The 18,578-nt window shown below is 44.4% G+C and overlaps 1 protein-coding gene across 2 annotated transcripts in view; it reads right to left on the reverse strand.

Annotated features, from left to right (window-relative positions):
* Positions 1-778: 778 nt before the first annotated feature.
* LOC134350976 (zinc finger matrin-type protein 4-like) overlaps positions 779-18,578 on the reverse strand; it is a 317,635-nt gene continuing 299,835 nt past the window's right edge. Inside the window, exon 7 of one of the 2 annotated variants that reach the window (XM_063056919.1) lies at positions 779-3,860. In XM_063056919.1, coding sequence (XP_062912989.1) covers positions 3,842-3,860 — 19 coding nt within the window. In that variant the 3' untranslated portion in view covers positions 779-3,841. Of the gene's footprint in view, positions 3,861-4,246; positions 4,324-18,578 lie in introns of those variants that run through there. The other variant, XM_063056918.1, reaches the window with a different exon arrangement.

Raw genomic sequence — 18,578 nt, forward strand, 5'->3', positions numbered from 1 at the left:
TATTCAGGAACAGCTTCTTCCCCCCACACCCTGCCATCTGCTTTCTGAATGGACATGGAACCCATGAACACAACTACACTACTTGTTTTATTTCTATTTTTCAATACCTATTTAACTATTAAATATATTTTAGATTAAATATATAGGGATAAATTAAATATATAGGGATATTTTTCCCTATTATTATGTATTGCATTGAACATAAAGAAACAGACAACAAATTTCATGACAAATGCTGGTGATATTAAACTTGATTCTGATATGCAGGGAATGGAGGGGTCTGGCAGAAACTTTGGCACTGTGTTAGGTGTGGACACCATGGACTGAAGTGGTAGTACCTGCACTGTACTGTACTGTGTTGATTCCTCTATTCCAGAGAATTGAATAGAATTCAGAAAAATGTTGCTGCCACCTCCTCACCAGGGACACACAGAAGCCCACTCAATACAAAAAATGGGCCACCTATAAATGAGCATGCTGCTTCCCTGACCCCACCTGTGACATGGTGAACACTTCCCAAATTTGGCTCATTAGTTGCTTCCAAACCCAGAGATCAGAAGTGGAAGCAAGTCTTCTTTGACCCTGTAGGACTGGATAAGAGAGGGTTCCTGTACAATTGGTGATTGAGCTTAACCTGTTGAGATCAGATAAATCCACTTAATATTGGGTAGCCTACTTTTATCTCTTCTATTCTTGCAAAGTAAAATTTAAAAAAGTTCCTTGACACAGCATAGAATTCAACTTTTTTTCCAATGAAGTTCCACACAGCTTGCTTAGTCAAAGTTTTATTGCACACAGCAAAGGTAGAATTCATCAAGTGGAATAAATACACCTTATTTATAATATTTGAGCACTTTGTTGTGAATACACAGGCAGAAGAACAGAAACCATTTTCCGCAAAGAAGCAATCCACACGTTCTCCAAAGTCTTTCCCCACCATCAGCAAAGAAGCAGTCGTTTTACAGAGGCCCATAAATATCGCTGAGGGGACATTACAGACTCACTGGTGGACTCATTACATTGCTCCCATGAAAAAGTTTCTGCTGGACCTCCTGTCCCAAGTTCAGGTTCAACACGGACACGCTGAGTGGCCTGGATAGAGTGGACGTGGAGAGGATGTTTCCAGCCGCGGAACAGTAGTGTAGTGGTAGCGCATCGCCTTACAGTGCCAGTGACTGGGATTCAATTCCCACCGCTGTCTGTAAGGAGTTTGTACTTTCCCTCCGTGACTGTGTGGGTTTCCTCCGGGTACTCTCGTTTCCTCCCACATTCCAAAGACGTATGGGTGAGTAGGTTAATTGGTTATATGGGTGTGATCGGGCAGCGTGGACTCATTGGGCCAGAAGGGCCTATTATGGTGTTGTATCTCTAACTTGAATATTGAATTAATGAGAGAGTCTAGGATCCAAGGGCACACCCCCAGAATAAAGGGACGTTCATTCAGAGCAGAGAGGAGGTGGAATTTCTTTAGCTGGAGGGTTGTGAATCTGTGGATTCGTCGCCGCCGATGGCTGTGGAGGAGAAGTCACTGGGTGTATGTAAAGCAGAGATTAGTAGATACTTGATGGGTAAGAATGTTAAGGGTTATGAGGAGAAGGCAAGAGAATGGATTTGGGGAAAAAAAAATTCAGCCATGATTGATTGAATGAATGTACTGAAGGACCAATTCTGTTCTTATACCTTATGGTCTTAGGCCATGTTTTGCTGTAGTAATTGACTTTGTCCAGTACTAATTTTTTTTTACTGTGAATACAAGCTTCTATTGGAGAAGGTAGAGTGACTGTCCGTCACTTGGACTGTACTCCCTTCTCTCAGGGCACCTTCTAGCTGTCTGCCTAATGTTCAGACAGTTTGGGAAACCCAGCACCCAACGGTACCCCTGTCATCTCCTTTACATACTCAGTATTGTATACCCATTTATCAGAGTCACCCAGGACTTCAGTGTCTATATCACAACAAATGCTTGAACAAACATTTTAAACTGACTATATTTTTTTATTCTAAAACATTGTAGGTTTGCAGTCTTTAAAAATGTGGCTAGAATAAAGTCTTTTGCTGCTGGAAATTAAAGTGTATTACACCATTTTATTTCGTGAAATAAATGCAAAACTACTTTCAACAGGAAATTGCAACAACACACATAAATTTCAATCATTTGAATATATTGTAGATTTCAAGTTGACAAAGTTACGCGGGATGTGATGCAGGGTCTCGAGCTGAAATGTCGACAATTCCTTTGCTGCTCAACCCATTGTTCTTCCAACAGTTTGTTTTTTTTGCTTATAAAGTTATATCCTAACTTCAAACTTGCCCTTTGAAGTAATTTTGCAGTTTTCTGAAGCCAGTGGGGTTTGTTGTAGCTTAATGGAATTATTTAACTAGTCGGCACATTGCAACCTGCTTTTCCATCAAACAAAAACCTGTGGATTCATCAAAAATGCAAATGCTGAGGCCAAAGATCATTGCTGCTGTGGGCATATAGTGGAGCTTTGATTCACCAGCTTGCATCCTCTCTAATTACCTCGCACTGAGGCAAGCTGTTTCAATATTCCCAGTCAGCTGAGTGAGAGTGCGTCTGTCAGCTGACTGCAAGCTCCCTGGTGCAACCACTCAGTTAACAGTGAGCATGTCAGTAGAAGGAAAAATAAAACTTGCCACTCAGTTTTTCACTTTCTCAGTGAGGCAGCTTAGAAAATTCTACCTTGCTTCAATTCGAGCAATTCTTCTAAGATTCGGGTTGAGTTGTATCTGCAGTCAGTGCTATAAATTAAACAGGTACTCTGCAGTGCTGGTGTAACAGGACAAGATTCAGTATAACATGTGATCTGCTGGCATCACCAGGTTTTGTCGCAAAGTTGACTATCCACTTTAATGTGATTAATTTCCAGTGTCCTGAGTTTAAGGGCTAGTCAAAGGGTTATGATTATCTCACAGCAGTAACAATTTGTTTAAAAGTGCACTGTTTCCTCCCTCTGAAAACCTTCAAGAAAAGGTTTTTTTAAAAAAGTTTTGGATTTGTAAAGGCAAGGAAAATTCACTTTGAACTGTTTGGACATTCAAGTAGGAGACTCCCTACTGGATGACTGAACCAGATTGCAATGCTAGTCTCACTGACAGATAAACAGGATTCCAACCTACTGAATCATCGGTTTCTTCATTGCACTCCCCTGGGTTCAAGCTCTGCTTCAGAGCTTAAGCATGTAATTGAGGCTGACATCTCAATGACGTAAATGTTGCACCACTGGAGGTCCTGTCATTTGGATTAAAACAGACTCTCCTATGTTCTTTTCAGCTGAAATGTAAAATAGCTCACGATAGACTTAGACCAATTCTCCTGCTTGTGGGCCCAAATTGATCACTATTGTTTTCAAAACTGATTACACATCAAAAGTACTTATTAGATACTAAGATGTTTTGGGACTTGTTGTATTGTGATGGGTTATATATAAATGCAAGTTCTTCCTTCAGTTAGTTTCAGTACTTCCAGAAATAGCTTTAGATTTTATTTTTTTGCAGGAATGCGGCCTTATTTTGAAATCTCCCAGTCTGGGGCAAAATACCAGCTGAAGGGAGTCATCGCAGCTGTTTTCCTATGATGACTGGGATGGGGGAGTCAGTTTTTATTTTGCCTTCAAAGCTCTCACTCACGGGGCAGCCAATTGGATGTGCTTCCTCCGGGCAGTGTGAGTGACCGACATCACAGCGAGTTGCCTCTGTTTCAGAAAGTAAAATGTTCAAATGTAGGAAGTACCCATTTCTGCAGGATGCAAAATGTGACTATCCGGTTCGGAACGTAGAACTGCTTGAAGTGGGGCTCCATTCACAGATTTGCTCTTGAATCTCATAGTCGGTTTTTCAGGCTGAAAGACAAAATGGAGCATTTAGCAAATCAGGTTCAGCTTACTGTCATATAAATCATTAAAATGATTTATTATTGTCATATTTATCAAAGTACAGTGAAAAACCTTGTTTTGCATGCCATCCATAAAAATTATGTCATTACAGCTGTACAATGAAGTAGTACAAAACCTCAGCAGGTCAGTCAGCGTCTGTGGAGAGCAAGAGTTAATGTTTCAGTCTGAGACCCTTTAGTGAAGTTAAAATGACCTGAAATGTCAGTGATTTTCTATTCACAGATGCTGTCTTACCTGCTGACTGTCTCCAGCATTTTCTTGCATTGCAGGTTTCAATCATCAGCAGTTTTTCTTTGGTTTTCATCGACAGGGATTGCAATTCTGTGCTGATCCACCCACACGCGCTTGATTTAAATTCTCCCCACCCATTTCTCCGCTGGCCCCCTTTCAAGGGAACAGAATCGCAACTCTGTTTGGGGTGGAGTAGCACATAATTGTGTACTTGCTTAAACTGCTGAGGCAGAAATCAAGAGAAATGAGAGTCCCAAGTTTCATGTAATGAACTTACCCCAAAGTCAAAATAACCCCAGCCTCAGCAATTAAGCAGAAGGCCATAGAGACACAGGGGCATATAGCACAGAAACAGGCCCTTCTAGCCCAGCTTGTCCATACTAATCATGATGTTCACCAAGCTAGTCCTATTTGCCAGTGCTTGGCCACATCTCTCTCCACCATGGGCTCCCAACCTGGAATTCATGGGCCCCTCAGTTAATGGTAAAGCTCCATTGCATAAAAAAGTTTGGGAACCCCTGCTCTAAACTCCTGTTATCGAAGTATTCATCCTGTAACCATAATAACCAGCCTTAACTTGCTTTGGGTACATATTAAATACAGTTCTCAGGACAGGGAATTAATGAAGCTTTGCATTCGCCCAGAGGAATAGCACCTCACTGGTTCTGAATGTACTTAGGGTGTTGTTGCTCGACAAAAAGCTGGCGTGTAAGCTTCAAGACAACACTCAAGTCCTTAAAATCCTATGGGCTTTGATTCCATTAAGTGGACAGTTATCTGAAGAATCAGCTATGACTTGGTGTTTGGAGGTAGAAAGCGGAAGGTGAGCGACCCACTCTGACATTGACTATCTATCATTAAGCTCCAAGATCTGAGCCTCTATATCTCCCTGCAAAACTGGATCCTTGATTTCCTCACTGACACGCTCATTTAGGACAAATTGGCAACAACTCTCCTCCACACTCACTACCAGCACAGGTGTAACACAAACTGTGTGCTTAGTCCCTGCTTCACCCACTTTATATCTGTGATTACATCGCTGGTACAGCTCCGCTGCATACTTAAGCCTGCTGTCAAAACCACTGTTGTTGGCTGAATCAAAGGTGGTGACAAATTGGATATGGGAGGGACGTTGAAAATCTGGTCAAGGGCTGACACAACTACAACCTCTCACTGAATGTCAGCAAAGCCAAAGAGGTGATTATTGACCACAGGAGGAAGAAGTTGGATGTCCATGAGCCAGACCTCAATAGGAGATCAGATTTGGAGAGGGGTTTGTACTGGAACCGACATTTAACTGTCACCACAAAGATGGCATGACAGTGTTGCTACTTTCTTAGACATTTGCATCGAATGGAGGGAGGAGTTTAGGATGATGGAGCCTAACGGCGACTCCTTTGCTTACATCTTCGGAAACAGCTCTATTTCTATCCTTAATATCTCTTATTTTTCCTTTACAGGGTTCTTTTGAAGACCCTGACCTGGAGTTGCATGCTGACTTTGGTTCTTTGCGGAAATGGGACCCGCTGTCAGAGCTTCACGACCGGCCACTTTTCGATACGCCCAGGACGCGGCCTGGAAGACTAGCGCACCTTCAGGGTGCCGTATTTTTATGGCTCTGGAGGCGGGCGGACTCGAGGTCGGTGCTGCTGCCTGATGTGTTGTGGGAGTACACAGAAGATCGAAAGCAGTGAGCTGGCTGCTGGCTGTGTGCCCAGGGACTCGAGTTCTTTGGGCACAGAGCTCAGAAAAAGCGACGCGAAGACTTTTAACACCATAAATCAGCAAGTTGTTTTGTTATGTCTCCCCTCTCGCCGTGAAACAGGGCTCTTTTATCCCTTCTTAGGGAGAGAGAGAGCCTGTGGTATGTTGAATTACTGGGTGAACGAGTAGTCTTTGGGGTACTGCAAGTCTGTGTCTTTACTGATGCTTTGCTGCATGCTTGAGTGCTCAGTGGAGGGTGCAGGTGCTTTTTTGCCGTTGGGGGAGGTGGGGCCGTCGCTTTGCTGCTGTTTATGCGTGGAAAGGGGGAGCTGGGGGGTTCTAACACTTAACTGTCATTCATTCTTTGGGGCACTCCTCTGTTTTTGTGGATGTTTGCAAAGAAAAAGAATTTCAGGATGTATATTGTATACGTTTCTCTGACATTAAATGTACTTATTGGTTCGGCATGCTACCAAAAACTTTGACAAACTTCTACAGATACACAGTGGATATAGTATCCTGAATAGTTGCATTATGGTCTGGTATGGAAACACCAATGCCCAAGAATGGAAAAGACTTCAGAAAGTGATGCATACTCTCTGCTGATCACAGGCACAGCACGTCTCATCATTGAGGATATTTACATGGAGTTCTGCCACAAGAAAACAGCATCCATCATCCAGGACCCCATCCAGGCTATGTTCTCTTCTTGCTAATACCATTGGACAAGGGGTACAGGTGCCTTAATTCCCACACCATCAGGTTCAGGAACAGTTCTTGCCTTACAACCATCAGTATCCTGAACTGGCAGGGATAACTTCACTCAACACAACTCTAAACTAATTCAACAACTGAAGGACTGTTTACAACTCATTTTCTCAATACAATTTCTATTTGCACAATTTGTCTTCTCTTGCACGTTGGTTGTTTGTCAGTCTTTGTTTCTACAGTACTGTATATAATTTTTCATCTAGAAATGGCGGAGCAGACTCGATGGGCCGAATGGTCGACTTCTGCTCCTTTGTCTTATGGTCTTAGAAACATAGAAAACCTACAGCACAATACAGGTCTTTCAGCCCACAAAGTTGTGCCGAACATGTCCCTACCTTAGAAATTACTGGGCTTACCCATTGTCCTCTATTTTTCTAAGCTCCATGTACCTATCCAAAAGTCTCTTAAAAGACCCTATCGTATCTTGTTCCACCACCGTTGCTGGCAGCCCATTCCACACACTCAGCACTCTCTGCATAAAAAACTTACCCCTGACATCTCCTCTGTACCTACTCCCCAGCACCTTAAACCTGTGTCCTCTTGTAGCAGCCATTCAGCCCTGGGAAAAAGCCTCTTTTTCTGATGCTCCTGGTGTGGCCTTTCTCTGGTGCTCTAGGTGTGGCCTTATATCACTGAGGATGTGTCCAGAAGCATCAGTAGATGAATGTACACAGCTTACACCCTCAGTTCATCAGTGACAGCCAGGAAGGACTGGGTGACAACTGCGAAAAGGGTGGTGATGACTGGAGAGTTAGTGACAGCCCGGAGAGATGGCAACCAGGGCAGAACGGGCTGGCAACCCAATCTGTGTCCTCTGAGAGGAGGACCCCCACAAAAGCTATGATGAATCTCAGGGAAAGGTACCCCCAGGGGTGTCCGAGAGGGGGGGGAGGATGAGCACCCCAGTTGGATGGACACAACGACATCAGACCCAGGCAATGAACAAATGACGATGAGGAAGCAGTGTGCATGTGGCAAGATCTACAAGAACGATCGCGGCTTGAAGATCCACCAAGCGAGGCTGAAGTGGTTGGCGGGAGCAGGAGCAGCACAACGCGCAGGTGTCCAACCTGCTGAGACGAAGGAGGTGCCAGGCCCGGAGTCACCCCATAGTGCCCGGAACCTCCAAGTGTTGCAAGCTAATCCCTCTAACATCAAGTCTAACAGGAGGCGGATCAAATGGCCGGCAGCTAACATGACTTCACTGTGGAAGTAGTTTGATGAAGATGTCAACCAAATTCTGGAGGCAATGGCAAAGGGAGGGGTCGATAGGAAGCTCCCAGTGGAGGCTGGTTGCCAGTTCCTTAGCTAGAGCCTTCAGCAATTTGGGCATCGAGGGAGAGAGGAGGAGGAGAGCCATCCGCAGTACCACCGATGCGGCAGAGAGGGCCTCAAGGTAGCTGTGGCTCAAAAGAGGGGAGCCATGGAGTCATAAGTAACTAGAGATCTGGACACAAGCTGGGGTCTGATCAGACCCGGCTGGGTCACCCGGAGGAGGGTGTATGATGTTGAAAGACCTGAAACACCCGATGTTTCCAGGAACATCACTGAAGATCTGTCCAGAAGCATCAATAGATGTATGTACACAGCTATATATTGGTGAAACCCGACACAGATTGGGAGACCGCTTCGCTGAACACCTACGCTCTGTCCACCAGAGGAAGCATGATCTCCCAGTGGCTACACATTTTAATTCCACATCCCACTTCCTTTCCGATATGTCTATCCATGGCCTCCTCCCCTGTCGTGATGAGGCCACACTCAGGTTGGAGGAACAACACCTCATATTCTGTCTGGGTAGCCTCTAACCTGATGGCATGAGCATTGATTTCTCTAACTTCCGTTAATGCCCCTCCTCCCCTTCTTACCCCATCCTTAATTATTTATTTATTATTAATTTAATTTATTTTTCTTCTCTCTCCCCCTCTCACAATAACTCCTTGCCTGTTCTCCATCTTCCTCTGGTGCTCCCCTCCCCACTTCTTTCTTCCAAGGCCTTCTGTCCCATGATACTCCCCTTTCTCCAGCCTTGTATCCCTTTTGCCAATCAACTGCCCAGCTCCTGGCTTCATCCTTCCCCCCTCCTGTCTTCTCCTATCATTTCCGGTCTCCCCCTCCCCCTCCCACCTTCAAATCTCTTACTATCTCGTTTTTCTGTTAGTCCTGACGAAGAGTCTCGGCCCGAAACGTCGACTGTACCTCTTCCTATAGATGCTGCCTGGCCTGCTGCGTTCCACCAGCATTTTGTGTGTGTGTTGCTTGAATTTCCAGCATCTGCAAATTTTCCCGTGTTTGCTCTGATATATTCGATTTTTTTTTCTGTAAATGCCTGTGAGAAACTGAATCTCAAGGTAGTGTAGGCACTTATATATAGCTTGACAACAAACTTACTTTGAACTTTGAATATCAAATCCAGCCAGTCTGTCACTCTGGCCAAACCAAGCACTGGTGTTATGATCTTCCACTTAATTGCTCAGGATGGGGTTACATCAGCTTTGGGATTGCTTATAATAGAGCTCTAGATTTTCATTTTCCTTGACTTTGACAGTTTAATTGTGTACTCTCCCAGATTATTGCTGTGGGTCAGAGTCTGTCCTCAGTGCTGGTTCAGCTCTTCAATCAATGGGTCAGCAACAACGGATCGTTTCTTATTCAGTCAGCACAGTGTCAAGTTCGATTCATCACACTGAGGCAGTGGTTCACACTTCGGGCTGTAGTTCCAACAGGACATTATACCAGTGTCCTAAACGCTTTTCCAGTGGGTGTAAGGAGAAGATCAACATGAGATCGGTTTTCCAATGAGGTCGGGTTTCCCTCTCTCTTGCTGACAGATGGTATTCCACCAACCTATTCAGAACTACCCTCGCTGTGCACAAGATGGCTACCTTATTACCTGCAGTCTGGGCAGGTTTACTGGGCTGCTACCTTTTGAGGAAGAAGTAAAGAAGGCATTTTGCACGTTCTCACAAACACGAGAAAAGTCTGCAGATGCTGGACACCTAAAACAACACAGATAAAATGCTGGAGGAACAGAGAAGGTCAGGCAGCATCTATGGAAATGAATAAATAGTCGACGTTTCAGGCTGAGACCTTTCTTCAGGGCTGTTCAGCATGCTTACCCTAATTGGTCAGGGCTTGGAGTATAATAATTGGGACACCTTGTTACAACTTTTGGCATTGTTGAGACCATACCTGGAGTACAGAACAAAGTCTTTGTTGCCTAAATATAGGAATGATGTCATTAAGCTGAATAGGATGCAGAAATGATTCAATTGGATGTTTTTGGCACTGAAAGGCTTGAGTTGTAAGGAGATTGGATAGGCTGGGGTTTTATCTCCTGCAGTGCAAGCATGGTGACCTTACAGAAAAACATGAAGTCATGAACAACACAGGTAAGGTGAACAGTCATAGTTTTTTCCCCAGGGTGTGGGGGGGGGGGGGTTCTACAGCATGAAGGCATAGGTTTAAGGTGGGAAGGGAAAGAGTCAAAGTGAAAACTTTCTCCCCAGGTCCGCTTTGAATCTTTCTCCTCTCACCTTAAATTGGCAAGCGGAACGAGCTGGCAGACAAAGTGGTGGAAGTGGATACAGTTACAACATTTAAAAGACAATTGGACATGGATAGGAATGACCTGGAGGCATAGGGCCAAACACTGGCGAATGGGACTATCTCAGGTTAGCATGGATGGGTTGGGCCCAAGGTCTGATTTGTGTTGTGTAACACTAAATAAAAAACCTTTATTTTTCCGGTAAGGTGGTGGCATGCAGTGGCTTCTACGGGGGCCAATGAAAGGTGTAACTGTCTTCTTTAAATATATTTTTTACAATTGCAAGAACCTGCTGGACATTAAGAACTTAAAGTACTGCAGGTCTACCTCATCAGCGAGTTGCTTGTTGGCGGTGAACCTGAAGGAGCTGGACTTAGTGAGGATTGAACTGCTTTCTGTGTCAGGAAGATGTTGGGGGAGTTAGTGTGTGAAGGCGGTGCGCAGTCTAACGGTAAGTGATGGTTTTGGTTGCTTTTCTTGCAATCACCAGACCCTGTTGGATATTGCTAATGTGGAATGCTGCAAGACCAGTTCACTGGTTTACTGGCAGGTGGCAGGGGAGCTGTGAGGCCTTTGGGGTCTAGGCCTCGCGCTGCAGTGTCGCCTGTTTACAGCCACCCAGGAGGGCCTGAGGCATTGGAGTTGGTGCACTTGACTGGAATACTGGAGGCAGTGTGACACGATGTCCATGCCCCAGTGTTCACTCGGCAGAAGACAAGCCGTCTTGTGTTCATCTGAAGACTGCTGCAACGTTCATGGACTCAGGGACTCTGCCTACATTTTTTTTTCTGTGTGACTGTATATTACTGCTCTCTCATATGTGCCTCGTATCTTATATCTGGAAGAGGATGGTGCTAGTGAACAATGCGACCAAGGGCGACATCCTCCCTGCGGTTCACAAGCTGACTTCTTTCACTTCTTTTACGTCTCCTTTTTCTTTCAAGTGTGGCTCTGCTACTGCTGGAGCCTGCGGACTCTATTTCGGTGCTGTGTTATCAGGCTGATTGAGTGACCTGGCACTCTGCTGTCTCTGAGAGGGTTCTGTGAGGCTTTGAGTGAAGCTTGCGGCCAAGAAGCTCGGAGATGGACCACAGGCCCTCGATCGACTCTATTTCTTGACAATCTCACTGATTAAAGCGCCGAGAAAAATTGAAATAATCCAGGCGAGCGTGGAGGGCGAATGTGTGTTCGGTGCTGACTACCAGCCTCTCGCTCCCTGCTGCTGGATGAAGGTGTCAGTGTATGACAGTCTCTCTCTCTCTCTCGCTTGATTCTCCCGGAGGAAGGTCTCTGCACTCGAAAGGTCTCTCTCTCACTCCCTTGCTGATGTCAGAGGATATGCCTGATTTCAGGATCTCGGGCAAGGTTTAATCGACATTGTTTGTGGATTGGTCTCTGTAGTTCATGCTTTGATGTGTTTTTGATTTCTGGTTGCTTCTTTTTTGGGTGCCATTTTGGGCGACTTTGAATTGGGCGGCTTGCTGATAACGAACACTGAGCTGGACTGAGTATGCCTGGACTCTTTTGATTTTGTGTTTTATATCCTGTGTTTTTCACTCTTGTTTTTTTTGGTTGCTGTTTGCATGATTTGTTTTCTTTTGGTGCATGTGGGGGTGGGGGTGGGGCTGCTGTTTTGTCTTGAATGGGTTCCATGGTTTTCATTGTTTCGTAGCTGTCTATGGGGAAGATGAATCTCAGGGTTGTATACTGCATATAGACTTTGATAATAAATGTACTTTGAATCTTTGATTGTGCCTTGTGCTGTCGGTACAGTATTTTGCATCTTGGCTCCGGAGTAATGCTGTTTCACTTGGCTGTATTCATGGCACTCATGTATGGTATAATGACAATTAAACTTGAACTATGACTCCACTACAAGGAGGACAGAATATGTTTGATGGGCTAAACAGACAACTGATGAGATCCCTTTTGCGTCAGGCAGGCGAGCAGTGGGACCTGGCACTGCAACACACTCATCTGGGATGCCACCTCCCCCTTCTAGTCTCAAGAGTCCGCGCACAAACTCCTGCCACTGAGTTCCTGTTTAGGTAAATGGCCTGTAAAAAAGATCCCCAGATTTGTAGAACATGGAGACATTAGCATGAATGCCACTTTAATACAGATGTGATCTTACTTCCAGTGATACAGCACAAAAGAGTCTATTACCACTAATTGGAAGTTACTGTTAGTCCAGCTAATATAATTTGATGATTACGGCAGTCCCGTGTTTCTTTTAATTAAATTGTTATTTATGTTTTTGCAGCTAATTAACTCAGCCAGTTAATGAATAGGTTTGAGATGAAATGCTGATGGTGGCTTTATTGCTTTAAATGATAGCTCAATGCCAGACACTAATACATTTTTGTTAACAGGGCCATTAACAAAGCCTTTGTAGCAGGTGAGTTATGGAATAGAAATCAATGCTCGAGGCTACAGGCTGCTAATTTGTACAATTCTTCCCATCCGACTGCACAGAAGGACAGGCTATCCGAAGTGCAGAACCAGAGCAGACCAGAAACTACCCGCTCATGCGTCCCTAATCAGACAGGTATCGGCAATTTATTATTATTTCTGTCATGAGCCAGCCCAGGCACGTAGCACGACCTGAAATTTGCAATAATTTTCAGTACATTACTGCTGTCTTCTGCAACAGGACAGCAAAAACTTGGTTTGCTTTCTGGCCAGGACGTTTTTCTTGCACAATAACGCACGATTAAGTGGATACAGTTAACATTATCAAAATATGGAACAAACACAAAATGCTGGAGGAACTCAGCACATTAGGCAGCATCAGTGGAAGGGAATAAGTGGTTGGCATTTCAGGCCAGGACTCTTCTTCGGGACTGGAAAGGAAGGGGAAAGAAGCCAGAATAAGATAGTGGTGTTGGGGGGGGGGGTACATGGTGTTGGTGGAGGAGATGTAGTACAAGCTGGAAGGTAAACCAGGTGAGGGCAAAGATAGTTGGGTGAGGGAGGGCGAATGAAGTGAGAAACTGGGAGGAGATCGGTGGAGAAGTTAAAGGGCTGAAGAAGAAGGAATCTGACAGGAGATGAGAGTGGACCATGGGAGAAAGGGAAGGGAAAGGGGCACTGGAAGGTAGTGATAGGGCAGGTGAGGAGATCTAGAATGTGGCATGGAAAAAGAGAGAAGGGGGTGGTGGAAAAATTACTATAAATTAGAGAAATCACTGTTGATGTCATCAGCTTGGAGGCTACACAGACGGGATATGAGGAGCTGCTCCTTGAACTTGAGGTTGCCCTCATCATTTCACGAGAGGAGGTCATGGACTGACATTTGGGAATGGGAATGGGGATGTGAATTAAAATGGGTGACCATCAGGAAATCCTGCCTGTCGTAGCGGGTGGAGCGAAAGTGCTTGACAAAACAGTCCCCCAATCTACGTCGTGTCTCAGCAATGTAGAGGAGGCCACACTGGGAGCTACGGATACAGCAGACAACACCCACAGACTCTCAGGTGAAGTTTAAGAGGCATGTTTTGCACTGTCCTGTTTAGAGGGATAAGTGTCAGGAGGGAGAACAGTAGGGAGGATTGAGCGGTCAAGAAAATTATGTAGAAAGCAATCCCTGTGGAAAATAGAGAGTGGGGGAAAAGAATGATGTGTTTAGTGACAGGATCACATTGAAGATGGCAGAAATTGTGGCGACTAATTGTGGAAGCTCATGGTAGGTGAAGACAAGTGGAACTCTACCCTTGAAATTACAGTGGGAAGATAGGGTGAAGGTAGACATCCAGGAAATGGCGGAGATAGAGGGGAAGGCAATGTTAGTAGAATAAGGGAAACCCCTTTCTTTGATGGAGGAGGACATGTCAGATATTCTGGAAACCATGACTGTGTCTGCACAGTTGGGATGCAAAGTCACATGACCTGAGAATAACATCATGGCTAACGGAAGGACAAGGGCCGAGGAATGGATCTGGGCTTTTACATTTGTGCCATAGAGTCTCATGGCTAGTGCAAACGCCTTCCCACCTTTGCAATATTCAGTGCTGTCCAAGAAGGGTGACGACTAGCTGCTGGGCTCAATTCCACTTGTAATGCACAAGTAAACAGACCATCCCATGCATGTATGCAGCAAGATGTGGGCATGGGTTGGTAAAGTGGCAAGTAACAGTGATGCCACCGAAGTGCCGGGCAGTGCCCATGTCCAACAGGAGTCTAACATCGTGCGTGTGCTCTGTGAGTCTCCCAGCTAAAACAGAGCCGAAAAAAACCCCAGCTGACCTGCGAATGTTCCCAATGGTGGGTACTCCTCAGATCAATGTCTCTCAATTTCCTGTTCAAGAAGCACAGTGAAGGAATTGTTTACATCCATTCTGTGACTGATACGGAATTGTGCAGAGTTGATTTGGGCCTAGAGGTGCCCTGATCTGATTTCTGAATGGTGTGATCCAAACTAGAAATGACTGCAAACATGTTACAAACCAGTAACAAAGCATTTTCATTCTTCTCGTCACCAAACCTGTCAGGCCAGCGGCTTCTGTTCATTACTATTTCTGGCAGTGTAGAAAACTTTGCATACCAAAGAGATTAGAAAACTTGGCTCATAAAATAAACAAATCTGTAAATTGTAGTTGTTATTCTAATATTCATACATTAAAGCAGGGGTCTCCAACCTTTTTTGCACTGCTGACCGGTTTAATATTGACAATATTCTTACGGACCAGCCAACCAGGGCGGGGTGCGGGGCGGGGTGGGGGGGTGTTAATCACGACCGGAATATAGGTGATAAGTCACTTATAAGTGGCTAATACACTCAATCTCGTTTCTAAAGGGGTTTATTTAATGAATTTAATATTAAACACACAGCGCATATTTTCCTCGCATGAATATAGTGATAAGTCAATTATAACAGCGGTCCCAAACCTCCGGGCCACAGACCAATACATTGCCGCGAAGAATGCAGCGGTACAGTGGTAGCTGGGGCACACCCAGCACGTCTTTAAGAAAAAAGCTGAAGTAAACAAGCTAATTAATTAGGTGCCGTCCGGCACGTAAATGCTGGCCCAGGTCAGAGGCGACGCAATTGGCAATCGCCTCTGATCTGGACCGACATTTACGTGCCAGGTGGTAGCTAATTAATTACCTTGTTTATTTCGGCTTTTTTTCTTAAAGGTGTGCTGGGTGCGTCTGGCTACCGCTGTACCGCTGCATTCTTCGCAGCCCGGAGGTTGGGGACAACAGAATTATAAATTACTTATAAGTCAATAGCATCATAACATTTTAAGTAGCATATTTTCCTCATATGAACATATAAAATCATTGCAACTCCTCAATATCGCTGAATCAGTGGGAGCCCTGGGCTTGTTTTCCTGCAACAAGACGGTCCCATCGAGGGGTGATGAGAGACAGCGATACTCGAAGTGGGTTCCCTATGTCCAGTCTATTCTGCAATTTAGTTTTCGTTGCATTCATCGCAGAAAACTCCACTTCGCAGCGATATGATGTTGGAAATGGAAGCAACGTTTTCAGTGCTTTCGTGGCTATCTCAGGATATTCAGCCTTGACTTTGATCCAGAATGCCGACAGAGATGTTATGTCAAACATACTTTTCAGCCCACCGTCATTTGCAAGCTCGAGGAGTTGTTCTGTTTCCCGTGCTGACATGGATGATTCACCGGGGACATTCACAAATGGGTCACAGACCCATTCCTTTGCACGTCTTGGGTCATTTGAGTCTTGAGTCACTGATGACCTCGCGTGCGTTAAAGTTCAACAGTGGGTGTGACAGGGAATGAGGAAAGGTGCAGCTGACTCATATCGTTTCATATTGCCAAATCATATCGTTTCCTGGTGGCTCGCGGCCCGTGGCCCAGTCACACATGCTTTGTGGCCCGGTACTGGTCCATGGCCCGGTGGTTGAGGACCGCTGCATTAAAGAGCTAAGGAGCAGGGTTAGGGCATTTGGTACCTCAAGTGTCGTTCCCTACTTAATGATCACATGTGACCCCATCATATGGACTCTTACTTCCTTGCTGACAGTTCACCCAATTCTCACTTACCTAACAGATCTAGATGGTAAAGTTCCGAGGTCTACTCATAAACAGCCTTGCCTGCCATTAATAATAATCTTCTGATTGCAAAACTCCATTCCTGATGAAAGGTAAACTCCTTCTCTGTGTGTGTGTGTTGTTTAACTTGTGGATAGTTTCCAGCAATTTCATTTAGTTTCTTGCCTTATAATTCATATTAGTTGTCTGAAACCTAAGCCACAAATCAATGCAATCTTTCATTGCTGGAACACTTGCACAGCCACTTACGCCATTGAATCTGTGAAGGTTGAAACAGTAATTCTCAGTCTGACCACTAGGGCCTAGTTTTAACTTTGGATTTGTTGAAAACTGAAAACAAGCCTTCAACCTGACAGCATGAACCTCGACTTCTTTAACTTCAGGTAGCTTAACCCTCCCCCACTTCCTCTCCTCTCTTTTTCCATTCCCCATTCTTACCCCTCCTCTTCTTCATTCCTATCACCGCCTCCTTCCTTTTCTCCCATGGTACTCTCCTTTCTTATAAGATTTCTTCTTCCTCAGCCCTTTACTTTTTCTACCTATCACCTCCCAGCTCCTCACTTCATCCCCAAACCCCACATTCCCCCTTACATAGGTTCACATATCACTCAGGACATGCCCTCTTCTCATTGCATCTATGAAGGAGGAGGTACAGGTGCCTGGAGACACACACTCAACAGCTTCTTCGCCTCTGTCATCAGATTTCTGAATAAACACTAGTGAGGTACACTACCTCACTATGCCTTTCCCCCCTTTTTTTGCTCCTTTTGCACTATTTACTTAATTTAATTATATAATATATACCTTATTGCAATTAATGTTTTTTATTACTATTCATTGTAATGTACCGCTACTGCAAAACAACACATTTCACAACTTGTATCTGTGATATTATATTCTAGCTTCTTCCCCCTGTCCTGATGTTGGGTCTTTATTTCTCTTCATTGATGCTGCCAGACCTGCTGAGTTCTTCTGGCATTTTGTGTGTGTTACACTGAATTCCCAGCATCTGCAGAATCTCTCGTGTTCATAATTTGTTGCAAATGCCAAGTCTTTCAGAATGTGCACCAAGGGTCATATTTAGTAAATACAAATTACTGTGAGTCTGAGCAAATATGGGATTGAGATCTTGTGCAAGTTAGTACGAATCAGTTTGGCATTCATCTCTTTATCAAGTGGAGTCCTGAGGGATTCTTAGCTGGAGAAAGACATTGGAGTTTTGCAATCAGAAGATTATTATTAACTGGTTATGAGTGGGTGTTGGAACTGTACGACTACACTTTACATTAGTAATACAAATGAGGATATGTCTGCAACCATGTCAACAGCTCAGGATCTTCTGACGAATCTCAAGGTTATGTAATTTATACATACTTCGATAATAGATGTACTTTGAACTTCTGTCTTGTTACAACTGCAGGAAAAGTAGAGGTTAGGGCAACAAGCTCCGAGTTGGCAGATATGTTTATGGTGGATGATATACATCGTAATATATAACACAACATGTACTTGTTCTGCACCTAGAACGTGCAACTTTGAAACTCTAAATATCTTTGAAAGGTACCCAAGTGTGCATCTGACTTGAGGAATCATGCCCAATACTATACAACAAATGACTTTGGAATGACCAACAGGACAATAAAGCATCAGATAAGAGTATTACATGGATACTGTTAGGTATCATTTAGAATATTTACAATGAATTGTCCTGATTCTGAAACTCATCCTAATGAAATGTCATAGACATGATACAAATGTCAGACCTTCCATTAAGAGGGCGAATCCTCACCAGGCCTCAATGGTGTACCTGGCAGTGTGCTGGAAACCCAATGGGGCCTGCCATCTTCCCAGTACTACCATCAGGAAGGAGGTACAAGAGTCTGAAGAGCCTTACTCATCATTTTAAGAACAGCTTCTTCCCCTCTGCCATCAGATTTCTGAATGGTTCATGAACACTACCTCGCTGTTTCTTTTCAAAGTTCAAAGTCTATTTATTATTAAAGTACATTATACAACCTTGAGATTCATTTCCTAACAGGCAGCCCACAAGAAGCCATTAAAAAAAAGACTGTCAAACACCCAACGTGCAGAGGAAAAAAAAAACAAATCATGCAACCAATAAACGCAAGCTAATAGTGTTCTGAACTGAAGTCCACAAAGGGAGTCGATCCATGCACCCATCGTTCAAGCACAGAGAGGAGCAGCGAGCTGAAATGACCTGCTCCTTGCCTCGAGCCCCCGACAACCCTGACCTTTTCAATCTGGCCCAGCACCTAAATTGTTGTCCAAACATCATGTTCAGTTGCTTCGATATGCTCTGGGGTCTGGACCCTGCTGCCCCAATTCAGCTGGTAGAGGACCTACTTATTATTAACTATT

Source organism: Mobula hypostoma, chromosome 8 (assembly GCF_963921235.1).
Source record: "Mobula hypostoma chromosome 8, sMobHyp1.1, whole genome shotgun sequence".
NCBI classification, from domain to species: domain Eukaryota; kingdom Metazoa; phylum Chordata; class Chondrichthyes; order Myliobatiformes; family Myliobatidae; genus Mobula; species Mobula hypostoma.